This window comes from Pyrus communis, chromosome 16, assembly GCF_963583255.1.
Source record: "Pyrus communis chromosome 16, drPyrComm1.1, whole genome shotgun sequence".
NCBI lineage: Eukaryota > Viridiplantae > Streptophyta > Magnoliopsida > Rosales > Rosaceae > Pyrus > Pyrus communis.
Window position 1 is genome coordinate 958,284 of NC_084818.1, and position 26,381 is coordinate 984,664.

At 38.4% G+C, this 26,381-nt stretch overlaps 5 protein-coding genes across 6 annotated transcripts; 3 read left to right on the plus strand and 2 right to left on the minus strand.

Annotated features, from left to right (window-relative positions):
* Positions 1-1,457: 1,457 nt before the first annotated feature.
* On the minus strand, positions 1,458-4,682 carry LOC137720277 (protein phosphatase 2C 57-like). Its single transcript, XM_068459323.1, has 11 exons — positions 4,087-4,682; positions 3,690-3,818; positions 3,317-3,419; positions 3,031-3,141; positions 2,821-2,900; positions 2,639-2,692; positions 2,259-2,375; positions 2,109-2,163; positions 1,970-2,002; positions 1,835-1,881; positions 1,458-1,745 (listed from the first exon to the last, which is right to left on the minus strand). Exons 1-11 carry the CDS (start codon positions 4,395-4,397, stop codon positions 1,619-1,621), a joined length of 1,167 nt encoding a protein of 388 aa, XP_068315424.1. The 5' UTR covers positions 4,398-4,682; the 3' UTR covers positions 1,458-1,618.
* A 677-nt stretch (positions 4,683-5,359) lies between these two features.
* Positions 5,360-7,279, minus strand: LOC137720184 (protein PLASTID TRANSCRIPTIONALLY ACTIVE 7-like). Its single transcript, XM_068459201.1, has 4 exons — positions 7,142-7,279; positions 6,950-7,006; positions 6,697-6,756; positions 5,360-5,789 (listed from the first exon to the last, which is right to left on the minus strand). The coding sequence occupies exons 1-4, from the start codon at positions 7,187-7,189 to the stop codon at positions 5,454-5,456; spliced, it is 501 nt and encodes a 166-aa protein (XP_068315302.1). The 5' UTR covers positions 7,190-7,279; the 3' UTR covers positions 5,360-5,453.
* A 4,005-nt stretch (positions 7,280-11,284) lies between these two features.
* Positions 11,285-15,638, plus strand: LOC137720207 (RNA-binding KH domain-containing protein RCF3-like). Its single transcript, XM_068459245.1, has 8 exons — positions 11,285-12,358; positions 12,835-13,311; positions 13,541-13,789; positions 14,211-14,465; positions 14,575-14,654; positions 14,806-14,914; positions 15,012-15,138; positions 15,248-15,638. The coding sequence occupies exons 1-8, from the start codon at positions 11,672-11,674 to the stop codon at positions 15,265-15,267; spliced, it is 2,004 nt and encodes a 667-aa protein (XP_068315346.1). The 5' UTR covers positions 11,285-11,671; the 3' UTR covers positions 15,268-15,638.
* A 132-nt stretch (positions 15,639-15,770) lies between these two features.
* On the plus strand, positions 15,771-20,268 carry LOC137720208 (uncharacterized). 2 transcript variants are annotated; one of them, XM_068459246.1, is made up of 9 exons: positions 15,771-16,316; positions 16,557-16,817; positions 17,223-17,496; positions 17,608-17,758; positions 18,425-18,647; positions 18,758-18,849; positions 18,941-19,076; positions 19,293-19,624; positions 19,716-20,268. In XM_068459246.1, exons 1-9 carry the CDS (start codon positions 16,270-16,272, stop codon positions 19,964-19,966), a joined length of 1,767 nt encoding a protein of 588 aa, XP_068315347.1. In that variant the 5' UTR covers positions 15,771-16,269; the 3' UTR covers positions 19,967-20,268. The 2 variants fall into 2 exon arrangements, with proteins under 2 accessions (XP_068315347.1, XP_068315348.1); XM_068459247.1 differs by having other exon boundaries at positions 16,557-16,769.
* Positions 20,269-21,936: 1,668 nt separating this feature from the next.
* LOC137720645 (uncharacterized) lies at positions 21,937-24,934 on the plus strand. Its single transcript, XM_068459734.1, has 3 exons — positions 21,937-22,097; positions 22,930-23,818; positions 24,291-24,934. Exons 1-3 carry the CDS (start codon positions 22,064-22,066, stop codon positions 24,715-24,717), a joined length of 1,350 nt encoding a protein of 449 aa, XP_068315835.1. The 5' UTR covers positions 21,937-22,063; the 3' UTR covers positions 24,718-24,934.
* Positions 24,935-26,381: the final 1,447 nt, after the last annotated feature.

Here is a 26,381-nt window from a genome sequence, read left to right on the forward strand (position 1 = left end):
TCTTTTAAACTGTCCAAATAAAAAAAATAAAATTAAAGAAGACAAAAATAAGAGAAGAGAGAATCGTCCTCTTAGAATTTGAGCCATGCAAGGAATATTGTTGCTTTTGTTTCCACATGCGTCAATATATATTGTTCTTTTACTTGGCACCGAAGAAAGGAAATGGAAACAGTGCAGTTGACTCTAAGTGTTGTGGGCAACATTTGATCATTCCGTTGCTATTGGACGGTGGAGAAGTGCACACAATTGAAACACCAACATCTCTCTCTCTCTCTCTCTCTCTCTCTCACACACACACACACACACACACACATTGTGCATATGCTTCCACTCACTCCCTAACTCTGACTCCCAGTTAGCATAAAACCCACCCTCTCTTCCCCCACCTCCCCTTGCAAGAACCATCCAGGATTCTTCACCATTTGAACTATTCATCATACAAGGAAGAAGAAGAAATTAAGCCATGGCTGTTAGAATCAATGACTTTCTTCTTCTGCAAGTGCTTTTCCTCTCAGCACTTCTCATACTTCCCTTATCTTCAGGTGAGCACATATACTCTTCTTCTGCATGATATAATGCATCAAGGGAGATGTGAACTTGAGTGCATATAGGGCTCGTCCGCTTTACCTTGAATCCCATTTCTGTTTGCATGTAACTGTTTTAGGTTAGCCTAATAAGCTGACATAAGTACCCTTTGTAGGCATTGTTAATGAAGACTTCAAGGACGGCATTGATCCCATTCACTTGCTTCACAAGGTAGAATATCTACTGTTTCTTCTAGGGTTTTTTATCATAAATACATCATTAGTTACGATTAAGATTAATTTTCCTGATCATTCTTAATTTCTCTTGCTAACAAATTCTTTATTATGATTACGAAGAATGGCGTCCGAATATATTCGAGGAAGCTTTGGAGGCTCGATGCAGAAGTGCACGACTACGACGATGCAGGACCCAACCCTAAACACGATCCTAGAAGGAAACCCGGCAGTGGCAGGAACCCATGAGACTGCCTTAATTTCGGCTTAATTATTAGTCAAGTAAATAATGAATTAATAACACTAGCGTTTTCTCCCCAGAAGGCGCCTACGAGGTTTCGATCACGTATAAGCAAACCTAATATAGCAATCCGAACGAGTTTCTTCATCGATATATATATATATTGTTGTATAAATCTTGTTTGTGTGTGAGTGTGTGTGGCTACATATGTGTATGAGCAGTGTAAAATATGTACTTATCCATTGCTTTGATAATGAATGAATAATTAAAAACTCTACACAGGTCTTGCAAATCTCACGATTCTGTCGATTCGCTTCCAAATGACGGAGTTTTGATTGCATTCCCGTACCAACAAAACAAGAACATTGTATTCATCTCGAGGGTTAAAAACGTAAGAAATTTCCCTATGGCAACGCATAAGGCAAAGGCAATTCCTTAGTTTGATGCTAAAATAATAGTGACTAAATCGCGCGTTGTACATGTATTTTGAATTTTCAAGGCATCCAAAAGTATCAAGGTGCGAGGCATGTACAGTTAAGATTATACAAACGAAACGTGTGAAAATCTATGTTGATGATTTCCATGATTCCGTTATATACATTCTTGGGAATCCGGAGATTCATGTTGAAAGCAAAGATGTTGAGATCCAAATTCCGAGCGACACAATCCCAACCGTAGCAAAAGCTTGGCCGAATTCATATACAACATTTTGTTGTTGAAATGGCAAACCTTGCCAGTCTGTCCGCCTGCAGATGAACAAAAAAACTAGATCAGAAAATCTTGAAAATTAAAGAGGAAGGTGAAAATCAAGATTGCAGAGCAGATAGATACATACCCTAAATCTGCTATGACAATGCTGATGTTATCTTGCGAGCGTTGATCCTGTTCGATGTATGAAAATATAAGAACCCAAATAAAAAATCTGACTAATATGTGTAGAGTGAAACATATATTCTATGTAATTTGTTACCAGAGCAGCTTCAGCAAGCGCATCACAAGCTAGCTGCAAAACAGACGGAATAAAAGGCGGTACATTTAAGCATTGGATCACCATTTGAATTACAATGTTAAAGCAGATTGATGCATTCAAATGAAGGCAGCAGTTAAACCTGCACATCTCCATGTTCTCGAAGCTGATTCCTCACAAAAGTCACCGCATCTGAGCTGAACGAGTGACCAAATTTTACATGAGCGATTAAATTGATGAGAAAACATGACAATTATCTGCTTTTCTACCAAGTGTGTTAAATCCAACGGACCTGTTTATGTAGTCCCATAAGCCATCCGATGCTAACAGGACAAATTCTGAATCTGTCCCGAAAGTTACTTGAAAAACATCTGGAGATGCAGTAACAAGGTCTCCACTGAATTGTACTCTGTCATAACATAAAAGGGGTTTGAATCAAAGTATTCTTAGACAGACACAATGACATTCTAAAATACAGAGAAAGAACAATCTAATTTACGCTACTTACTCCGCTACTCTCTATTTTGAAAGTTTAGTGTAGTGCAGAAACTAAATGCTTATGAAAGTGTTCTACTTCGTACTGGCTAGCAATGAACTGATCAAAAGCGTCCTAAACTACAAGAAGCAAACAAATCGATGAAACTAGTCGTCAAGAACACAAGGATTACCCACCGAGAAGCAAATTTTTCTGTCCATCTCCCTACTTCAACTCCTTTCTTCACCATCCTTTACATTACCAAATGCACAAAACTATCAGTATATGCATATTCCGATCATCTACATATCAACGAAAAAAAGCTGATAATAATTGATCGTATTTTTAGAAGGATGAACAGAAAATTAAAAGACTGAACTCGTTTTTCTTTGTCTTGAACCGCATGTCACCAAAAGCACGAGAGACAGCAATGTCACCACAAATTCTTCCGTTGCTGATCTATAGACGCCATAAGTTGTCATAACAGATTCAACTTATAAATTATCGATGTCATTAAAAAGCAGTTTCTAAGCTCTCAAATTATACAGAAGAAAATTGAGAATCGTAAACAAAGAATAGAAAAACACACCCATCCACCTGCTTCTCTGATTCTTTTGATTTCTTGAAGAGAGGCCTTGTTGCTCCCGTACGGTCTATGAGGATGCGTAAGCACCTCCGCCTTTCCAGAACAAGATTGAACCTGCATCAGCCAGTCAGCTGATAAATGCAGCAAATTACATACAAGTTGCAATCCTTAAATTTATTGTTTCATCGTTTTCCTATGACACTCAACCTTAACATTCCTACACTCGTATCATTTTCTGGCTTTTAATGAAGTTCTGCACGAAATACAAGTACCGAAACAAGGTACATACCACACAAGAATCACCAACATGTGAAATGACCAGTGTATCGTTTCCAACGAACATCAGGGTAGCTGTCGAACCAGATTCATCTTCCTCCCCATTGCTTTCGAGCCTTTACAAAATCAAACACCATCTAAACCTTCAACCCAATTATATACGTGTATACAAAACATATTTGAGGCTACATGGTTTACACATTTGATGCAAAGTAAACCAAAATGAATTTACGAGCTTCTTTGCTACGACTTTTGGAATGACTATAAGTGTTTTCTGATAACCAAAAGCGCTTCTCTCAAAAGTTCTACATATTTATAATAAAAACGTCTAACATAAGTGCTTACAAGCAAAAGTTCTTCCGACCAAACAGTCCAAACGAACTTACCAGTTTAACAATTTGGAGTCAACTTTTTCAAACGCCTCCTGCAATGCTTCTCTAATGGCCTTGAAGTCGTTTCCACGCAGTAGCAGCCCGCCCTGCAAAGCCGCACAACACTCCTTGTAGAGCTCTTCCCTGTTACAAAAAACAGTTTTAATCCGTCACTACAAAAATTGGCAATACCTAGCAAAACGCCAAATGCGCGAGTATGTAATTTTCTTAGACTAGTATATCATGTCACATATGATCTTCGAGTCTAAACATTTTATCTCTCGCTCTTTTAATCTCAATAAAGTGAAGCAAAATCAAAGACATCGGCTCAGCTAGGTTTTTTAGTATAATTTTAGTATGTTCATACTCCAACCATTAAAATTTTAACGAATTGGAAATAGTGATGTCAAACCTGAGGAACTTGACCGAGTTGAACCCTGCATGGCCGTCAAAAACGGCGGCAAATGAGAACCCGTCAAGGCCATCAGACCGGACAACGACAGCGTCTTCCATCTCCTCCCGGGCACCCTGCAGACTTGTCAAACCCCATCGGATTCCCCCCACGTCGGTCAGGGCAGAACCCGGCGCGTCTATTGCAATGGCGGAGCAGCTTCTGCTTCTAGCTTTTATGTTAAAGCTGCTTTTTTCGGCGGCGCTCTTGAATGAGCCGCCGTGGTATTTGGTTAGGAGGAACCTATGCAGCTGTGGGCTTATCAAAGCCATTTTATCACCAGTAGTAGTAGTACTACTGGTACTGAGTTAAATCGGTGAGTTGGGACGAGTTCAAGTTCAGAATTAGGACGAATGGTGGTGGTGGTGGTTGTGGAGGTGAATTGTTGTTGTGAAGGATAAGAGAGAATGAAGCTGCACCTCTAACTGGATTAACAGATTGGGTAGGAACGTGGGACCCCTTTACATTACCATTTGACACTTTGACCTTTCACCACAGGCCACGTCATATGTGGCCCACTTTAAGGTGGGGTCCTAAAGATGCTGACCAAGATTCAATACTATCAATAGGTAGAGAGCTGCTCTAAGAGCTAAGTTTTAGCCTCAATATAAACTCTTGTTATGTGTTTGGAAAGTCCACTATCTGTCCAATAGACGATAGCCACATGATAGTTTAGTGACATGAAAGAACCTTTTTTTGAAGAGCTACTTCAAGGGACGATCTGTCATGTATACCCGATTCATCTAAGTTATTCTCTTTTTTAGATTTTGTAAATATTACTCAATAAACCTTTAAACATCACATACCCAATAAGAACACCTTTAAGCATCAAGTATTCAATACAAACACCATCGAAAGAGCGCACTCGTTAGGTCATCATGATCTAGTGAGCAACACATTGACAATTGGCCTATATCTGGCTCTTACTCCATCTTGATTGGTCTATTACACACATCCATCGGGTCATTTGTAGGCATTCGTACTTGATGCATGTTCGCACCCTAAATAGGAGGAAGGGAAGGAGAGGGAGATGCTGACGTGATTTAATCGTAACCGTTTAAAATGTTGACTTGGTTGAATCGAATACTCCTCCCTAAAAAAATCGTACGTACACATCAAGTGGGTCATTTGTAGGCGTTCGTACTTGATACATGTTTGTACCCTAGAAAAACCGTAGTGTGCTGTCAATAGAATTTTTCTAGATAGCAGGGAGGAGAAGCAAAAATGATTTAGAGATAGATTATGAAACAAAAACTTAATTATAGATAATAGCCTCCAGATTACAATAAAACATGAACTAATGGTGTATCTAATCCACTAATCCATTTTTAAGTAAATTCTTCTTTCAAATAAGAAGGCCCTGGCTTGAAGGGGTCGGATTCTTCATATGCCTCTGGTCTAAAAAACCCAGCATCGTTCACTCGGTTGCTTATCACTTGAAGGATGGCTTTCTTCTTGCCCCCATATTCGTCTCTGTTGTTCTCCACATACTCAATAGCCTCGGCCGCTACGTCATTGACAAAATCAAACCGGTTATCTTCCGATAGCAGTAGTCTCTCGATGTCCATTCCCAAGAGCTGTCCTCCGTCTTTTACCTTCCGAACCTGCTCCTCGAGGAATGGTACTCTCTCCATCTTGTATCCCAGCATGTCATCTTTCTTTGTCTAAAGAAGGAAAAATTTGCAAACACTTTCACGTCACTGATCAACACCAACAAAAAGGATAATGATAAGGATCGAAAGCAACATAAAGACTGCATGCCTACGATGGATCTTGTTACACGACTCATAGAAAATCAGCTGGAAAATGCCAAATTGCAGATAAACAACCAGATCCATTTCCATACACTAGAACTCGCCATGGGAGCTAGCTCAAATTGTCAATAGATAATGAGTAATGGGTTGTTTCTACAATATCACAGAATCGTCACACATTTTATTATCGGATTAAATACATGCCGAAACCAAATTACAGAACCATGAACATGAGTTTATACTAAATTTCAAGCCATATATCCTTTTGATAAGCATTCACTTACATGAACATTTAAATTTAGACACGTGAAAACTCTAAATTCCTGCTCCTCGTAATAACACCGGAACTTATAGTTATTCTTCGCCGTGAATTAGTTCTACCTCCAAAATTGGATTGCTTAAAGCTTGCCAAAAGTTTTAAAAACCATTAATGGGGCCTCGTTCGGTGTATAAGATTGGATTGGATAACTCACTACATTCAACGTATGCTTAAGCAATAAATCAATGTCAACTTCCCAATTTTGTCTTACGTCGAAGCTAGAAGATTGATCGGTCACGAAGAAAACGTACGCAACAAAATTTGAAAGTTGACATCCAATTCTTCATTCAACATATATCGAATCTAGTAACTATCCGACCCAAATTCCAATCCTCGATATCAACGAGTCCCACAATCTTCTTCTTTCTTTTGTCCACCATTTCTTTTAGTGCTCAATGAAATACAATTCCCAACCATCAAAATCAACAATTTCTATACTATTTAAAAGCATTAACAAGGAAAATTAAGGAAAATTTAATTGGGTTTTCTCTTTTGTACCAGTTTTCTTCGCCGCCACACTCTGCGACCTCTGTCATCTTTCTGCATCCGGGAAATCACCTGCAAAGTGTTTCACGTCAAAGCAACAACAACAAAACTTTATCTCACTACGCAAAATCGGCTGCATAAATCATACAACGCCACTACGATCGGTTTTGCGCCAAAATTTTAAAAAATTAATAATAATTTCACAGAAAACAAAATTGAGAAGAAACCCAACAAAATTCAGTAAGAAAAGGTAACGATTTCTAACCTTCGGCCTCATGGAACAGCTCCAAAGCGTCGAACTTTCCACTCTCAGCTGCATCCTCTGCAGTGAAAAAAATAAGAATCAACTTAAAAAATAGTAAGAAATTAAGAATTTGAATTTCGCGGATACTGGATTTTATTTTTATCCAAATTATTTTAGAGAGAGAGAGAGAGAGAGAGAGAGAGAGAGTATTACATGGGAAGGAGGTGAGAGAGTGAAGACGGGGAGTGTCGAGAAAGCCATCGCTGTGCGTTGGCCGTTGCGTTATCCCCTCCTCCGCCTTCCACCTTCTTTAGGTTTATGCTTTAGCTGTTCGCGGCAAAAATGTCCTCACACTAATCTGAATTTACATGTATGCCATCGCATTTGATACTATCGTCCACGTAAGCAAACCACGAATGACATGTTGAGGACGGAACCATGGAAGGACCAGAATGATTCCAGCATGCCTGGTATTTTTTTATACATAAAAAACCTAGAATTGTTTTCTTATTTCTTTCAGGTTCGATTTAAGGATACTAACTCTTATACAGTTAATTGATGTTACTGTCGATTTTGTTTTGAGGGACTCAGGTGATAAAAAAAAAGAGAAGAAGTAAGCGAGAATTAATTTTTATTTTTTATTATCCTTTTATTTTATTCCATGAAGTCTTATAAAAGTACTACTTTTTCTTTTGCGTTTGTTTTTGTTTTTTTGTTTTTTTCTGTTTTTATTCTTTGAAGTCCTCTAATACTCTTACTTTTTTGTTTTTTCACTTTAAAAAAATTATTACTTTTTCTTTTGCTTTTTTCTTTTTTTTTATTCCCCTCATTTTTCCTTCCTTGGTTCTTCCGCTCGCATCTAGAAAGGACTTTTATTTTGATAATGAGTCATGATAATGGACGTGGGGGTTGAGTTGATAAAAAGACAAAAATAACCTTACACCAAAACCAAATGACGGTGGTTGGTAACTTAAGAGAGCGTTATTTTAAGGGTGAGAATTTAGGCCCCAAACTCAAATGACATTCCTTATTTTTCTTATATCAAGAGAGTGATTTCAAGTGAGACTTTAGGTCCCTCGTGAGCTAAAATTTTATCTCTGCCACTAGACATGTTGAGTTACTTGAAATGAAAAAAATTCATGAATGAGAATGATATTTGATTATTCATGCATGAGATAAGCTGCTAAGTGATCGCCTAACTGGTTAACCACTTTACTTTTAATTTGTTGTGCTAATAACGTATGATATGTGAAAAAGTAAGATTATACAGAAAAATATCTTCTCATAAGTAACATCAAACAAACCAAAAAGTGAGATTATATAGATAATATCTTCTCATAAGTTAAAATCGAACAAATGATTTTAGATGGCAACAGAATTTTTGAAATCCAACTTTATTCCTCTAATTTTGAAGTTGGATTTCAAAATTCCAGTGGATCCCATCAACTTTATGATTCTCAATATTCAGTAAACACTGGAGTATCTCATAATCGAAATTCAATTCCGCTCTTTGATTCCTATTACCTTTACGTAAATGTGCCATTATTACTATGTTGAATTGCTTTATGGTGACTATATCAATAATAAGAACGCTCATTGGTATTACAAGGAAAAATCGCAGACATTGGTGCCAACAGCTTAATTTTCCAAAAATAAAAAATAAAGTATTGAAACCCTTTGAAAAAAGTTAAGAAAACTAATGAAAATAACTTGAAAATTTTGAGTTTTAATCAAAAGGATAAAAAAGTGTTGTAAGTAAATAGTATCATGAGTGACTTTGTAGAGTAAAAATATCATTTTTGTTAAAAATAAATAGTACCAAAAGTGTTTTGTTAAAACTTCCTTTAAATTTAGTACTATTTTTTCTTGAAAATATTGGTTGCTATTTGAAAGTAGTACTTACAAGGAGTATTTTCTCTCATGTTTTTCTTGGAAACCAGCACCACCATCATCGCCTTATTCCTTCTCGGCATCCACCCATCATGGCACCTCCATTAACAAATGATCTCAAGTATGCAAGAAAATAGTGTTGAATATACACAAACATATGGCGACTTACAATTATCCTAGCTATTATTCTAATAAATAGTCAATTCCTAGTTGACTACGGAAGGATTGCTTCTTTGAAAGTTGTATTTTTCCAAATTTTTCACGATCATCGAAGTTGGTATTCCTTTGATGCCCTCACAAATTTGGAAAATGCAAGGGCAAACTTTGTTGTAAAGGAAAAGTTGTCTTTTGGTGATTGAAATGTTGCAGGTTTGAGTCTGGAAATAATCTCTTTGCAAAATAGAAGTAAGATTACGTGCGATAAACGTTCTTCCGATCCTTACAAAGTAGAGAGTTTTGTTGGATTTGACTCGTCAAAGTAGGCATTATTGATTACGGGCCGACTATATCGACAAGGAAAGGGGTGGTTATGTGCAAATTTTTGGTATTCCATGTCTTGCAGGACATTGGCGAAAGTAAGAAGTCTAGAGAGAGGGACAACAGCGAGAAAAGGGATGGCTGTCACGGGCCGACGATATCGACACGGAAAGTGCCAAGGGTGAGAGCGGCTGGGAGAGAGTGTTTGTGAGTTTTTCATTTCTTAACTACTTAAAAAGAGCAAAAATTAAAATTTTAAAGAATAATTCTAAAGGTGGATTGTGTTTCTAAGATTGTGGAGGTGTTAATAGAAACACTCTAACAAAAACAAATCAAAATAAGATCCATAGGAGATGTAAAAAAATCCTACATAAACTGTTTTGACAAAAAATAGAAGGCGTTTTTTTTATTCCAAAAGAGACGGCAAAATCTTATACATACTGGCATTCTCCACTTTGCTGTCAAATTTGAAGGCAATGTCAAAATTTTCACTTTGTTTTTGTTTTGTTTTGTTTTGATGATGGGCTCACATATTTCTTCATTTATTGTTTAATTTATTATTAAATTCTGAGCCACTTTATATTATAAATAACTAAAAAGCATTTGACTATGACATCTCAGTTAAAATATGATAGTTTACAAAAAAAATTTTTGCCACATCAACTATAGAAATGAAATTTAAAAATTTTATTTAACATATAAGGACGGTCAAAATCTCTCTTGTTGTGATAAATTCGGTTCAATGAACATTTCCTAAACATTTGCAATTAGCTTTGATTGATATCTGGATACAACTGCAACAAGATGCCTGTGATATGGTTTGAACTCACTTTGCCATTAAAGAGAAATCAAGTTGTAAATCTAATGCAAAAGTTTCAAGCAAGGTGTTTAGAATCATTTTAGCAAAAGCAAAGACAAATTTATATATAAAAAATATCTTTTCAAGTTTGTCCTTGGACTACATGTACTATATGAGGATTGGGATTCTCTTCAAATCCCTTCCATATGGATACTTCAGATCCTTCAATTAGAGAGCTAAAGAGAGTAAGAGATGGAGGAGAGGGAAGAAGGTGAACAAAAGAAAGTAACACATGAAAGAAGATGAGTAGGAGAAGGTGAAGATGGAAGACGATGAATAGGAGAACGTGAAGGTGAGCAGGGAACTAATTCCTAGTTGTTTGATTTTCAGTTGAACGAACACGATTGAAGGATTCAGATAGAAGTCGGAGAAGATTATATTTCATTATATGACACATAATAATTAGATGAACTGATCAAGACGGTGTGTCTGTTTCTTAAGGCTGATATGGCTGTAGCCTAGGGCAAATTTTGGAATTTACAAAAGAACATCATGTAGTTTCATAAGCGGAAGTCGTCCAATTCATAACTAGCCCGAACCTTTTTTGGTAATAGCAACCTTCCTCGAACATAAAAAGAAAATTAGCTCTCCCTGTAAACTTTCCAAGCTCCACCTTTGGTTTTTTCACTTGCTTACGAGTCTGAATCGAGTTCGAATTCTGTTCTTATAAACTTAAAATATCTCTTAATTATTAAGATAATGTGTTTGTCTTATTACGCTCGATGAGTCCCATTTATATTTCCCTAAATTAGGGTACATAGCCGACAATGTGTACTATGCAGACCGCGTACTCTCCATTACCTCACAACTTTTGTAGTACGTTATCCCAAATTAATGCCTAAGCCGCGTTAAACCGTCATCTTCATGTGAAAGAGGAGGGATTTTTTAACGTGTGACCGACACACGAAATAGTACATCATGTATCACATACAAATGGTAAAATTTATATGTTAAAAGTTAATAACTTAAATAATAAATTTTTTTTATCACTTACATAAAAATACATGATATTATCGCCTGTGTTTATAATGAAAAATTTGAAAGGGACTATAAAAATAAACAATTATTAACAAAAGTAATTATTTATTATTACCTCACAGTTGGGTGTTGGGGAAAGTAAAGTAAACCAGACTGAACTGGTAAATCTGGCAGCTCGCCTCCACTGACTCTGCAAATTGGACTCCTCTCTTTATCTCTCTCCTCCCTCTCTCTATAGATTCTGCAAATCTTCTAGGGTTTTCAAACTTGAACAATTTTCTCACGCTTTCCGACGAACCAAACAGGAAAGAAAGAAAATGGAAAACAGAAAAAACAGAGGAGGACAAAGGACACTAGGAAAATGACCGAGCTCAGAACTCAGAAGTAACCCTTACCCTTTGCTTCTTTGACTCCTGGACCAAGACAATCTGAACCCCTAGACCTCCGATTCCCGGAAAGTTGTGTACTTTTCCCGGAAAGTTGTGTGCTTTCCCGGGAAGTTAAGAATCCTAGGTTTTTGAGAGAGGTGGTTTTGGGAGATGGACAGGTCTAGATCTAAGCGGTACTACTATGAACAGGACTACGATACGGAGACTGTGGGTAGGACGAGGCCTCGGTACAACCACCACTATGCGAACAACAACCACCGCCACCGCGGAAGTGGCGGCGGCGGCGGCGGTGGTGGTGGAAGACCCAATAAGCCGCCTCAGCAGGACCCGTCGGTTACGGTAACTACGACGTACCGTATTCTCTGTCACGATATGAAGGCTGGAGGGGTGATTGGGAAGTCCGGTAGCATCATTAAGTCGATCCGGCAGCACACCGGCGCATGGATCAACGTGCATGAACTGATTCCCGGAGACGAGGAGCGGATTATTGAGATTTCCGATACGCGGCGGCGGGACCCGGAGGGGCGAATGCCGTCGTTCTCGCCGGCCCAGGAGGCGCTATTTTTGGTCCATGAGAGGATTCTGGAGAGTGATGGTGCAGGGTTTGGCGGTGAGGAGGAGGATGAGTATGGTGGCGGGGTTAGAGGAGGTGGCGGCGGCGGCGGGAATCGAGTGGCGACGCGGCTGGTCGTGTCGAGAATGCATGTGGGGTGTTTGCTTGGGAAGGGTGGGAAGATAATTGAGCAAATGAGGATGGAGACAAAGACCCAGATTAGGGTGTTGCCTAGGGATCAAAATCTGCCCCGCTGTGTTTCGATGTCGGAGGAGATTGTTCAGGTTTCGGAACTTACAGATTTACCTGCATTCTGATTCATGTGTTGCATGTCACATATTGATGAACTTTTCAGCTGCATTCCATTTTTAGTAATAGGTGCCATGTTTGGAAACTTTTGTTTCCGGTTAAGCTTAGTAAAAACTGCGAAAACCATCAGACCGGACATAAAACCGATTGTTGGAAGCTCGATGATTTAGTAAATGACCCGTACTGCGAGTGAATTAGGCTGATTGAAGGAGTGTTTTCGTGTCCGCGGAATTTGCTGAGGTGTTTGTAGTTCTAATTGGTAGTTTTTTTGTGAAGAAATTTGTAGATTTTAGTTGCATCTTGTTGGACAGGAGAGTGTTAAGCGGATTTAAACATCTCTTTCGATATTTAGTTACATTGAAGTTTGTTTTATGTAAACCATTGATTGGCTTGAATGGCTTACGCTACGCTTTTAAGATACCACTAAGCATGTGTTGCATTTCTGCTGCAGGTAGTAGGGGATCCGAATAATGTGAAGAATGCTGTGGCAATTATTTCATCACGCTTGAGGGAGAGTCAGCATCGGGATCGCAGTCATTTCCAGGGGCGAGTGCATTCACCTGAACGGTTCTTTCCTCCTGATGATGATTATATTCCTCATATGAACAATGCAGGACGGAAGGCACCCATGGATGGGGCTCCCTTTGTACCGCGATTATCTAACCCCAATATCAGAAACAACAACTTTGCCCCCCGTTCATCTGGTTATCCAATTGAACCTGGGTCTGCTCATATGACTGATAATGTGCAGCCCTTTGCTGAAGACCTTGTGTTTCGAATACTCTGTCCAGTTGACAAAGTTGATCTTATAGTTGGAGATTCTGCCGGAATTATGGAATTGCTTCAAAATGAAATTGGTGTAGATGTCAAGGCTACAAACCCTGTGGTTGGTGAAGATGAACAGATAATCATAATTTCTTCCGAGGAGGTACTTCATAATTATCTGTTGTTTATCTCGATATATAGTAAACTTGTATGGGTGCATTTTCTTCTGTTTGTGTGAAGTGATGATACACCCTCATTGCGAGTGGCACTGCTAACTAATCTGGACATGTTACTCGCAATGATTAGCTTTTGTACATGCTTATCCTTCCCCGCCCGCTTCTTTGTTCTATCTTTTTGTGGAAAGGTTTTGACCATTTAATGTGTGTGCATAGGGTCCTGATGACGAGCTGTTTCCAGCTCAGGAAGCTTTGTTGCATATTCAAACTCGCATTGTCGATCTTAGTCCAGACAAAGAGAACATTATAACTACTAGGTTACTTGTCCCAACAAGTGATATTGGCTGGTTAGAGGGAAGAGATGGGTTGTTATTGGAAATGAGGCGACTTACGGGTGCAGATATACAAATTCTTCCCATAGATGATCTTCCCGCGTGTGTATCAGGGGACGATGTGCTTATACAGGTTTGTCATTCTATTTCTACCTGCTAATTTCATGGAAATGCCAGAATTGTGGTTACATGCCTTTCTTCTCGTTCTTTGAGAGGCTTTCTTGGCTGACCTTTTTTTGTTCGTTTGGCTGAATACCTTCTTAGTGGACTTGAAAACTAAAAACGATACTAAACTTTTGAAACATCACATGGTTGGTTCATTTTTAAGTGGGGCTTGTATATTTAGATATAGGATGATCTTGGACTGTGCTATGTGGAAAATCCACTGGAAGAGATAAAGGTCTGTTCGTCCAATTATGCTGTTTGACTAGAATTTCTTGTGAACGCTTGCTTCTATCCCATGTCTGTGTCTTTGAATATGGCGTCTACAATTTGGTGGACAAGATGAATTACGCTTTAGACAATTCTGAATGGCTCCTACTTGCCATCTACAGATTGTAGGGGAAATAAAAGCAGCTCGAGATGCCCTTGTTGAGGTGACGTCAAGAATACGGAGTTACTTGTATAGAGAGTTGTTTCGAAAGGATACGACACCACCGGCTTTTGCACCAGGCCCTGTGGGCAGTGCTTTCGCAACGGAGCCATCTTTGAATAACACATTTCCAATTCGTGAAGCTCATACTGGAAATGATCCTCCTATGAAATTGTATCAGAATGTGCAAACCGGGGGAATAGCACAGCTATCAAAGGTTGCTTTAAGAATGCTCATTTACTGTCCATCTTACAGTTTCTTTTCTCCTTTCAGTAATCACTACATGGTTTTACTTGAGTATATCCTTCTTTCATTTCTTTGCGTAGGATGCTGGAAGGATTGCCAGTGAAACTGTGAAGCTAAACGAAGGTGAACGGCGTGAAGATGTTCTGAGTTCTTTGAATAGGTAGCAACTTTCTTCTCCGTTTAACTATTAAGGCCTCTTATTAATCATAGGCTCATTTTATTCCTTGTGTGTGTGTTTGTGTGTCTGGATTTGCTACCAATCAATGTTGAATTATTCATCTTATTGACGCTTTCTCAATATTTTCTGTTAGAATGCCTGTGACACTTGTCACTAGGAGTATACTTGAAGTTGTGATACCAGAGCAGGCAGTTTCAAAGCTCATAACGAAATCGAGAAACAAGCTTGCTCAGATCAGCGAGGTCAGCCTGATGAACTCTTTTAGTCGTTTGCCTTCTTTGTTTTCCGACTTTAGCTATGATTGATTGTATTTTGCGACTTGTATTTCAACCTAAACAGTTATCGGGAGCCAGTGTGACCCTGGTAGAGGATAGACCGGAGGAAACACAAAAGATCATTCGAATTTCAGGAACTCCAGAGCAGGCTGAGAGAGCTCAGAGCTTGCTTCAGGGCTTTATTTTAAGCAGTGAGTCTCTCTTTCTCTCCAAGTGTATGTTGTATGTCCGCCTACGTTCTTTCTTGCATTTCTGATGGTCTTCCTGTAATTTGACTCATAAACCCTCCTTTTTCATCAGCACAAGAAGACGGCCCTTAGACGAGCAAGAGCAAAATCGATGCTAAAATTTTGAGCTGGTCTCGCACTCTCGCTGCATATTTTGCTATTCAGATCATTTCTGGATGTATTGTCCTGCAAGGTAGGGAGTTTTTGCTCCATAGTTTAGGCACACATCGGTTTATATGAATGTATCCACTGTAAATGTAATCTCTAAGAACGCTTTAGGTCTAGTTCTCTTCAACATTTCGATTTTCCTGCACGAATCTGGGACGTGGGAAAGCAATTTTTTTTTCGTCTGTGTGTATTATGTTTTGCGTTGATGATCGATGATCACGCGTCCGGTGCTGTACTTATGCCGTGATCTTACATTAAATCATTGATGGTTGCATGTTCAAGTGTTGCAAATCAAATTAAGCTGTGTATCACTTTTGGGGATGAATCTTTGCTACTGGTGGTGTGAACTGGCCAATTCTTATTCCCCTTCAAACACCAAGTACACCTTGTGAACTGGTCCTACCAAAAACACAGGTCTCCGCAAAGTCGTATATGGGGCCTGGTGCCTGTTCAGAAGGTCAAAGAAGTTGGTGACCCTATTAGTTCATTATTGGTTTACAGAATCATAGTACCCATTGGCTTCGGTTCTTGTTGGACTTATGTCGGGTTCACGTTCTCAAGTTCGAATCCTTCTATAATGCTAATGAGATATAAATACGAAACATTTTCATGGTAGAAATGAGTAAGGTCAGTTGGTTAGTGTAACGTGTTTGTCTGTTTGCACGAAAGTTCTGAATATCCCCCTCTAGAGTAGAGTAGTCTTTTAGAAGAAAACATAAAAGAAACGTAAGCACTCATGCTCATAAGCCCCGTTGACTAGATGGGCCGAGTCACCAAACCCAACCCAACCCGAACTCGCTGAGTTAACCCACTCACTTTAGCGTCCACCATTCCCGTTATCCTTTGCCGCTTTTGACATCTCGGCCAGCTTTCCGCTCTCACTCTTCAGTCTCTTCTGCAACTCCTCCTCTTCCTCCACCACCACCAATGGCAGCTTCCCTTCTTCTCTCTCCTCCCTTACCCAACAACAACGGGTACTCTCTCACTCTCTCTCTCTCTCTCTCTCTCTCTCCAGAATTTCCATATAATTTCAGTTTTAATTTGTATTAATTATGATTATGCCGGTTTGATTCACCAAAGGTTGGATTTTTAGCAAAACAATTTCCAAAATATTTGAACAAATGGTTTTTACATAGTTGAATTTGTTGGGTTTGGAGTTGTTCATACAAGTATTGGGCTCTTACACTCTAATGCTTTTGCTTTGAACAATTCAGGGTGAGCCAAGTGTGCTTGCATCACATGTTGCACTCTGGCCATTTGCACAAAAGCAGCAATTTCTTCTCTGTTTGTCTCCCGAAAGCGAATTGCAGCTTCAAGCTTTTCATGGTACCTGTTAGAAACTTTGACCTCTGTTGCGTCTCCAGAAACCTTGCTTCTGTTGGCTCATTGGATGCAAACCTGGCAGCCCAACAAAAGCACTTTCACAGGTGCAATTTTTTCCCTTCCCAAAGCTGCCTAGAAAAGCACTTTAACATGTACAGTTCCTTTGTTTTAGTTTTGTTTTGCTTTCTATTGATTTTTGCTGAGTGCAGTTTTGAACATAATTAGGCCTGTTTGGTGCTTAGGAATGGATTGGATTAGGTAACTCGTAAGACTATCTTGAAGTAAGAAATGAAGGGTATTTCATTTGTAGGGATTGGAGGGGATACGTTTTAAGGTGTTGATATCCCACCAATTGGTGGGGATCGGAAGGGGTAATTTCATTTCATGAGTAATCCATTTTATACCTTCAACTTAGACAAAATTTGTTCATTTCTTCGTTAACATGCCTTGAATGTTGTAAGTATCCAGTCAAATTCAATCCTAAGCACCAAACGAGTCCTTAGTTTCATCTCAAAATGGTGAATCAACGACCCTAAACCAGTTGTAACGATTAGCAGGTTCAAAACTTCTTTTAAGCAATCAAGCGATAAATTAGACGGGATGAAAAGTTTTGAGGGAGAGCTGCAAGAGTTATTTGATGAAGTCAAAAGGATGATTATGATGGGGAACAAAAATGATGCCATAGACCTACTTCAGGCCAATTATGAAGATGTGAAGGAACGGATGGATGCCGGCATTAGAGGCATTGAAGAAGCTGCCACCATTGACATCATAGCTCTAGGATACATGGCTATTGGCGACTTGAAATTTGTTGGTTCCCTACTGGATATGGTAATTTCATTTTTCCTTATGTAGGAAAGGCATGTATAATTTTTCTCCCCCATTGCCCTATGTAAGATTATTGCTCTCCTTTTTTGTTTGTGCATTTTAATGGATGGCCAGTTGAATGAAGTTGTTGGCAGTCTAAAGGATGATGAACTGCTTCTGGATTCAGTTCTCGTGCATATGGGGAGCATGTATTCAACTTTGGGAAAGTTTGAGAAATCAATGTCTGCATATAGGAGGGCTATTGGTAACATGGAGAACATATATGGTAAGTTCTCTTGTCAATTTGGAGCCTTTTCACGACTCGTAACTCAGTTGTCTATTGCCGAATGGCGTTATATGACTTCTTTGGTGAATGATACTAGATGGCTAAGAATGATACTAGATGGCTAAGGGCTGGTTTGGTATTGATGTGCTTTGAAAAAAAGCTGCTTCTGCTGTACTGTGAGAATAAGCAGCTGTGAAATAAAGCAGCAGAGTGTTTGGTAAACTTTTTTGTAAAAGTGCTTTTGAAAAAAAAAAAAAAAGCAGTATTAGAGTGTTTGGTAAACTTTTATGTAAAACAGATGTGAAAAAAAGCCGGTTTTTCAAAGCTGGGTTTTGCAGCTTCTTGTTTTTGGCTTTTTTTCACCCAAAACTGTGAAAAAAAGCTGAAGCTGAGTGTTTACCAAACACAAAAACAGCTCCCAGTTTTTTTTGATAGCAGCTTTTTTCAGAATCACCTCAGTACCAAACCAGGTCTAAGTGACTTGATCAACTTAAAGACGTTATGATAATATTTTGTATTTAAGTCCTTTAGTTAGCATAACCTAACACAAAATGAAGTCATGATGTATGTGATTTTACATGATTCCATTGTGGCTTCACTGATTGTTGTCTGCAATGTTGGAGCGTTTCTGTGTGTTTTGAGTGGTTATTGCCATCTTTTCTTCAGGGGAAAATAGTGTTTTTCTTATCACACCAATTTTGGGGATCGCAAAAGTTCTCACCTCCATCGGAAGAACTTCAAAAGCAGTAGAATTCTACAACCGTGCAATTACTCTTCTAGAATCAAGCAGAGGTGCTGAAAGTGAGGATTTGGTTATACCTTTATTTGGCCTTGGCAATCTTTTGCTCAAAGAAGGAAAGCCTACCGAGGCAGAAACTCCTTTTCTAAGGTTTAATTGCTCTCCGCCTTTCTGTAGATTGGATTACTTTGTTTCTTGTGCACCGACTGATTCTTAGCAGGTTTAGTTTGATCACTTTCATTGTTTCTCGTCGTTTTCAGAGTTTTGAACATATACAAAAAATTATATGGAGAAAATGATGGACGAGTTGGAGTGGCTATGTGCTCCCTGGCCCATGTGAAGTGTGCCATGGGTAATTGTGCAATCTCTCTCTCTCTCTCTCTGCGCGCGTGTTTGTCTCTCTCTCAATAGCTTCTCAGTTTCACGACTCTGATTCTTTACAGGAAATGCAAATGAAGCCATCTCTTTATATAGAAAAGCGCTCGAAGTGATCACGTCTTCCAATTATATGGCCTTAGATGACAGCATAATGGAGAAGATGAGGATAGATTTGGCAGAGTTACTTCATGCTGTTGGAAGGTAGAGTTAATTCTACATTGCAATTATCTAATGCTAATTTCAGAAGAACTGGAAAGCATATTGTTCCACAGTTATTACATGATAGTGGCGGTTATTTAGTTATTATTCTTTGACTAGATGTTGACAGTTACAGTCGGTAGATATAGTAAATTTTCGTCATAAAACCTACAATTGATCATTCTCTTTAAGCATATTCATTTTATGGAATGCTTGCAGAGGAAAGGAAGGCCGAGAGCTGCTGGAGGAATGTCTGATGATCACAGAGAGACATAAAGGTAAAGAGGACCCCAGCTCAGCGACACACCTTATTAATCTTGCAACTTCGCATTCACAGTCAAAGAATTATGCGGAGGCTGAGCGCTTGCTGAGGACAAGTTTGCAGATCATGGAAAAGACAGTGGGAGCTGATGATCAATCCATCACGTTCCCAATGCTGCACCTCGCCGTTACACTCTACCATCTGAAACGGGATGAAGAAGCTGAACAGCTTGCCCTGGAGGCTTTGCGCATTCGTGAAATAGCATTTGGGAACAATTCCCTTCCTGTTGGTATGTTGTTATTTTAGTTAAGCTCAAATAAATTACGGGGTCATTTCACATTTGGTCCTCATCTGATGTGTTACGATGATGTATTTGGCAGCGGAGGCTCTGGACTGTTTGGTGTCGATTCAAACCAGATTAACGAAGGATGACGAATCGTTACTTGAGCAGCTGAAGAGGGTTTTGAGCATCCAAGAGAAAGAGTTGGGTGCCGAGAGCGAGGAGGTGATGATCACCCTGAAAAAAATTGTATTCTATTTGGAGAAACTAGGGAGGAAAAACGACATTTTCCCTTTGCAGAAAAGATTGTCGGCACTTCGATTGAAATTTAAGCAACGGATGCAACATTAATTACTTGTGATTAAATACATGCAAGTATTGTAGTCGGTCTTAAACTTTAAATTTTAAAATTTTGGCACCGGTTTCGATGATTCCGGCGGGCATCGCTGATGAAGTCACACAACAATAATTAGGGTGTTGATTGTGATTTACGACTTAACGACAGCGAGGAACCTTGGAATAGTTGTTTGGAGGAGACACCGCCACTACAAGGCAAAAAGATAAGACGTAGAGTAAACAACGGCTGGTGTATTGTCATGTGGAGTGTTCATCTATATTTTCAATAATGATATTTGGCTTCTTTGTTTCTGAAATTAACACGACTCTTCGTAATGATTATTGAGATTTAAAATCGATATAATCGGTCTCTGAGTTTGTCCATCATCAATTATTTTAGTTTTTTTATGAAAATCTCTATTAAATAAGATTAAAATGATACAAATAACCTCAAATTTTATCAAATTACTGTGGCTCATTGTTTATTTAATTGAGATATTTTTGTCATTTTCATCCTTATTTAACAGAGATTTTTCATAAAATGACTAAAATGATGTCAATGACCACTTCTATAGACTTCAAAACTCATAAACTATTTTGGCTAAAAAAAATCATGATATTTTAAAAGGGAATTCGAACTTAGCTGCGTGAAGCGAGTAAAACTCACTACAAGGAGCATGCATGTTATTGTTGACCAGCTGACTTAACAATACTCTAAAAGACATATTCAAACTCGGCTACAAAGACACACTTATATTAAACAATTAACTTGTCTAACTGTGTTGTAATTCATGAGAAGGGGAACTTAGACCTACAACTCGGTTATGGGTAATAAAAATATTACTCTGACCAACCGATCTAACTTTACATGTAAAAATATGACATGTCCGGTCAATGGTGGGTTCAACTTGCGTCCCATAACACGTACGAAGGACGGTTTGGAAGTGAGTGATGTGAGATCTTTTCTATCATGTCAATTTCTGAAACGGAAAATGGGTGGCATGGCCTTGAGCCCATGTTTAAATTACCAATTTGGCAAAACACTTGTCAAAATTTAAAGCCTACAAGTTAATGTCCCTATCAAAATGGAAAGAGAAATAATATCCCAATAGGAACTTCAAAACGAATGGATGCCATAATGCACATTGCACCCCCAATTGTAGCAATATGACTGACAAAGAGAAACTTACATATCACTGGTACATCATTACATATCATTTTGTGTTAATTATGTAATGTTTAGTGTTAATTTCTTTTTATATAGCAATTGTGATTGACACAGAATATGACTATGGTGGTGTAAACACTACTATATGACATCTTGTATTAATCATAAAATATAGGTTTTTTTAGCCAAAATGGGTATGAGGTTGACATAGCTTCTTACTTTGGTCTCTGAGATTTAAAATTGATAAAACGGGTACCTAAGTTTGTCCATCATTAATTATTTTGATCATTTCATAAAAAATTTCCGTTAAACAATAATACAATGACAAAATACCTCTAATTTTTGTCAAATCATTTGATCCTATTCTTTGTTAAATTGAGGGTATTTTTATCATTTTTAGTTTTTATTTAACGATTATTTTTTTATGAATGACTAAAATAATTGACGGTGGACAAATTCAAGTACTAGTTCTATTGATTTCAAATCTCATGAACCAAAGTAAGGAGTTACGCTAATTTCAGAAACTATTTTAACTAAACAAACCTATAGTAATAAGAGTTACTTTTTATCACATAACAAATAATTGACACAAAACTTAACGATGACGATGACAGTCTAACTAAAAGTCTTTTTTCCCACCAATGAAACAACGAACGTGTATTTTCCCACCAAAATTAGGACCCAGTACATTTTCCACATCGACGTACAACCCTCTTCAGCACAACGTACCACTCCGTTCAGCACAAAAAGAAAGTGTCGCAAAGCTTCAGACTTTGGTATTTTTGGCTATTTTACACTGAATTGAAAACGGATATTACCGACTTGCATTATTTTAGCAAGCAAGCAAGCAGGCGACGGTGAAGTAGAAAACAAGAAGGAAGGAGGAGAAGGAGGAGAAGGTCTCTCTGTCGTCTGCATCTGCTTTTTCGGATCCCAGAAAACGTATGCGAAATCCAGAATTCCCATCTCCTTTTGAAGGTAGTTTTTCTCTTTCTTTTCAAAATTTTCAGATGAAAGTTCAATGCTTTATTGCTCAATCTGTGTGTTTTCACCTTTTTGAATGGGATTTTGTAGTTTCCTTTTGATTTTCCCCAATTTTTTGGAGTGATCTGAGTTGGATTTTGCTCTAGTTGTGTAAATTTTCCATCTTTTTTTTATCAAAATTTGACGTTTCTGTATGAATAGGCGACCAATTTCCACTTACGGAATATATATAGCATGAACTAACTTGGTATTTGTCAAATTTGATTAGATCTTCAGTGTTTGCACCAAATTATCGTAGATTACGCAATTATAGAATCTGGTTTGGTTTTAGATTCCTTTTTTTACGAGCGATATTCTACTTTAAACTAATCTGAATTGCGGTAGGGGACTCAAATTTAGGTGCATAGCCTCTAGGCTCTAGCCAATGTTGTTACGCCCACGAGTGCTTTGATTTCCTGTTAAAAGTTGAAACACTGAATATTTTACAACTAGGTTGAGTAAAAAAATTATGGCGAAAGCATCAATCCTTTGTTCCCTATGTGTTGCTACGAGGTTGTATTGCTAGTTTTGCAAACCAAAGTTAAAGATTATATTTTGTGATATCATCTGAATTTGCGTCTTTGTTTCGTATTTAGATGTTCCTGCCTGTCTCGGATCTGTTTTTTTTTTTTTTTTTTTTTGTTGAGACTTATGATTTACCAGTTGAATCTCTTTCGGAGTTAGACAAGTTGAAAGCTTTCGAATTCCTAATTACGTATTCAGATTAGATGCCTCACCGAGTGTAGTACAACTGAATATTATTTTTTCGTTGTAAAATCTGTTACAGATAGACAAGATATGGCGGCAGCAGGAGCACGCACTACATGGCAGCGTAGAGCAAACTGTTGTTTTGTCCAAGAAGATGCGTGGAGCGCTCCAAAATTTTCTTCCTGCCCGTCGTCATCTTCCTCAAAAGCAGAATCTGATATTGCACCTGAGAACCTCAAACCAGATTGCATGCCTTATAACCCAAATCCTGAACTAGCACCCAACACCAAGTGGTGGTTGAACCTGGAACCCAACTGTGGGCCGCAGGAGTTTACGTATGAACAGCTAGCAGTCCTGGAGGCTGAACTTGAAGTTTTAAATTCTGGATTCGTTCATAAAACTCCGATCATAAGTGACTATTACCAGTCCAACGGGGTTTTGGGTACTCAAATTGATATGAAGAATAGTGCTAATTCTTTTGTTGAGAAGCCGTGCCAGGTTTCTGTCACTTGTACAAAAAGTGACCAGAATAAAGGAATGCAAGAGCTCAATGCTGGAATTGGGAATGATCCACAAGTTCCTAAGAAAAAGGACTCGGGCGAGTTTTGGTACTCAGATGATCATCTCATGAACTTGGATTCTTTGAACTGCTTGAGCTCTGAGGAACCCAAGAAAATGTCTTCCAGTTTGGAATCCCAGTGGGTGGGAACTGAGAAAACTGAACCGTGGTGGCGCTCTGCAGGTAAAGATGAGTTGGCTTCCTTGGTTGCTCAGAAGTCACTTGAACATATTGAGAATTGTGATCTCCCGCGGCCTCAGGTTAAGCATCGTAGGAAGGGTCCCTCTGCGTTCAACCCTAATTCAGCCATGGATCAGATGGCTGAAATGGGGTTCTCCAATATGGACACCTTTACATGGGGAAGCTTTACTTCTGGTCACTCAACACATGAGTCTTGCAGTCCTTTAAGGTAATTTTGTATCTTTTGCTTTACAATTGTTTTCGCAGTTGACCACTATCATCTGGTATTCCTAGATCATTTGAACAAATTTAAAAAATTTATAGAACTGTATGGTCTATGTTTCATGATAATCGAAGATCAACCTGTTACCTTCCCTCTTACATGAAAGGGACAATTCTTCTGAAGTTTTTGTATGTTTCGAGGATCATCATGTAAACCGTAATTTTCGTAATTTTCCTTTGTGCGTATGTGAAATTATTGGCTCACTATAAATGTCTGCCTATTTCCCCCAGTATTAGAGTAATATGCCAGGCTTCTTTACTTTTCTGCACGAGCTTGCGATGCCTGTATCTAAATGAAGCAGATACCTTGTTGCTTGAAAACTTCTCGGAGATTACTTGGTCGAGCTTGAAAACTTCTCGGAGATTACTTGATCAATTTCATTCATGATGCCTTTCGTTTATTGTATAATTTGTTTCAGCAAGGATGAGGTGGAAACCCAAAAGAATTCAGAAGACAATCGAACCAAAGCCGAGCTGTTGGAAGCTTTGTGCCACTCTCAAACACGAGCTAGGAACGCAGAAAAAGCAGCAAAGCAAGCCCATACAGAGAAGGAACACATAATCACTCTGTTTTTGAAGCAGGCCTCGCAACTCTTTGCTTACAAGCAGTGGCTGCAATTGCTGCAGCTCGAGAACTTCTGCCTGCAGCTCAATAACAAGGACCAACCATGGTCCCGTCACAAAGGCAGGCACATGAAGAAGGGTCAGCGCAGGGCCGGAAAACGGGGCGGCAGACCAAGGTGCGAAATTAACACGGGCGTTGTTGCATTCGCGGTGGGATTGGGTCTTGCCGGGGCAGGTTTGCTCCTCGGATGGACGATGGGATGGTTGTTTCCAACGGTTTGAACTGTTCTTCATGCTTATAGCTTTACCTCCAAGTACGTATCAACTTGTTTGTAGATTTGTTAATCTTGTAAATACAACTCAGTTGATTAAGAGCGTTCTCTCTTTGCATCCGAGGTTCCGTTCGTATCCAAAAAACTTGTAGGTACAATAATTAGTGTTTTTGTCCTTACATAAGATGTAATTATGCAGAATTTGAGGGGAATTTCTCTAATATAATCAATATTTACTTCTCAATTTCATAAATATCAATTTTTATAACACGCTTAAATGCACCAAACTGCTGTAAAAGCAAATTACACTGCAACTAAAATCGTTGGAGTTTCTTTTTCATTCAAACTCACAACAAGACTGCTTACTTATCACCGGATCACCCACCGCGGCAACCCTCTCCCCTTCTGGCATCTGCTTATCCTTCTCCTTCACATTGTTTTTAAAATTTCAATTAAAAAATTAATATAATAATTAATTTTTGTTCTTATACTTTTGGTATGCCCTGGAAACCTAACAAATCAAAAGGAAATAAGGAGGGTCTAGCTAATTGGGAGCGACGACGGCATGTTGCCATCTGTTCTTCGATCACCAGGAGCTCTACCTTTTGTCAAAAGCCCATCAAAATTGCATGTAAGCAAACAAATTCCAATTTTTATTGCAAAACCGAAATCATAAACAAAACAAAAAAACATTTCTTGGAATTGAATTCAGGTTCATTCATAAACAGGTGTAATTGCAATAATTTTTTTTAAGTGTTTGGATTTAGAGTTAGTTTTGTTATTAACTTTGAGAGTATTGAAGTATATTCCAGTGAAAATTTGAAGTCTAGAAATTTGGGATATATTTGATAATTTTTATAAAAACTAATATTTATAAAATTAGAGTGTAAATTTTGATTACATGTGATAAATTCTTGAATTTAAGCATGTAATATAATAAACGCTAGATCTTTATTTCCACATGATAAATGTGGAAGAATTTAGATCCTCACCAGATTCTTTTTATGAGGATTTTGGAAATTCGTGAATCGTGTCCGTTCATCGTACATCGTGCGGTTAGAAATTATTTTAAATATTTTTATTTAAAATTAAATACAATATTAAAATAATTTATGAACGTACGATGTATGATGAACATACACGATTTATAGATTTCTAGATCCTCACCAAAAAGAGCAAGAGAAGATCTTGTTGGAATGTGGAAGGCCGACCTTATCACCATCCATCACTCAAATCGGCCATCCAAATCTGCACCTACTTTTTTTAGCTGCCATAATTAGATCCACTCTAGATTTTTATGTCTTGGACCACGATTTGAGAGATTCGGATCATTTAATTTTAATTGTACATCTTCATTAGTTCATTTCAGTTGTCATTTCACAAAAATCTAAATATTTAAACGGTCTGAATCTCTCGATCTGCAAGCTCTGAACACAGAGATTGGATCTCAACCCTTCCATCCAACCACTTATTATCCAAAAGGGACGCCCATTCAAGGCGAAAGCACAAGCCAAACACAATTCCTAATTGTTTACCATTAAAAATAAAATAAAATAAACACACACACAAAATTGCTTTGCTCTACGGGAGAGGAATTTGAACGTGACGGGAAGGCGGATCCGATGGGCAGTGAGATTCGAACGTGAGTGCAAAGAAGAGTATACAATGTTTAGC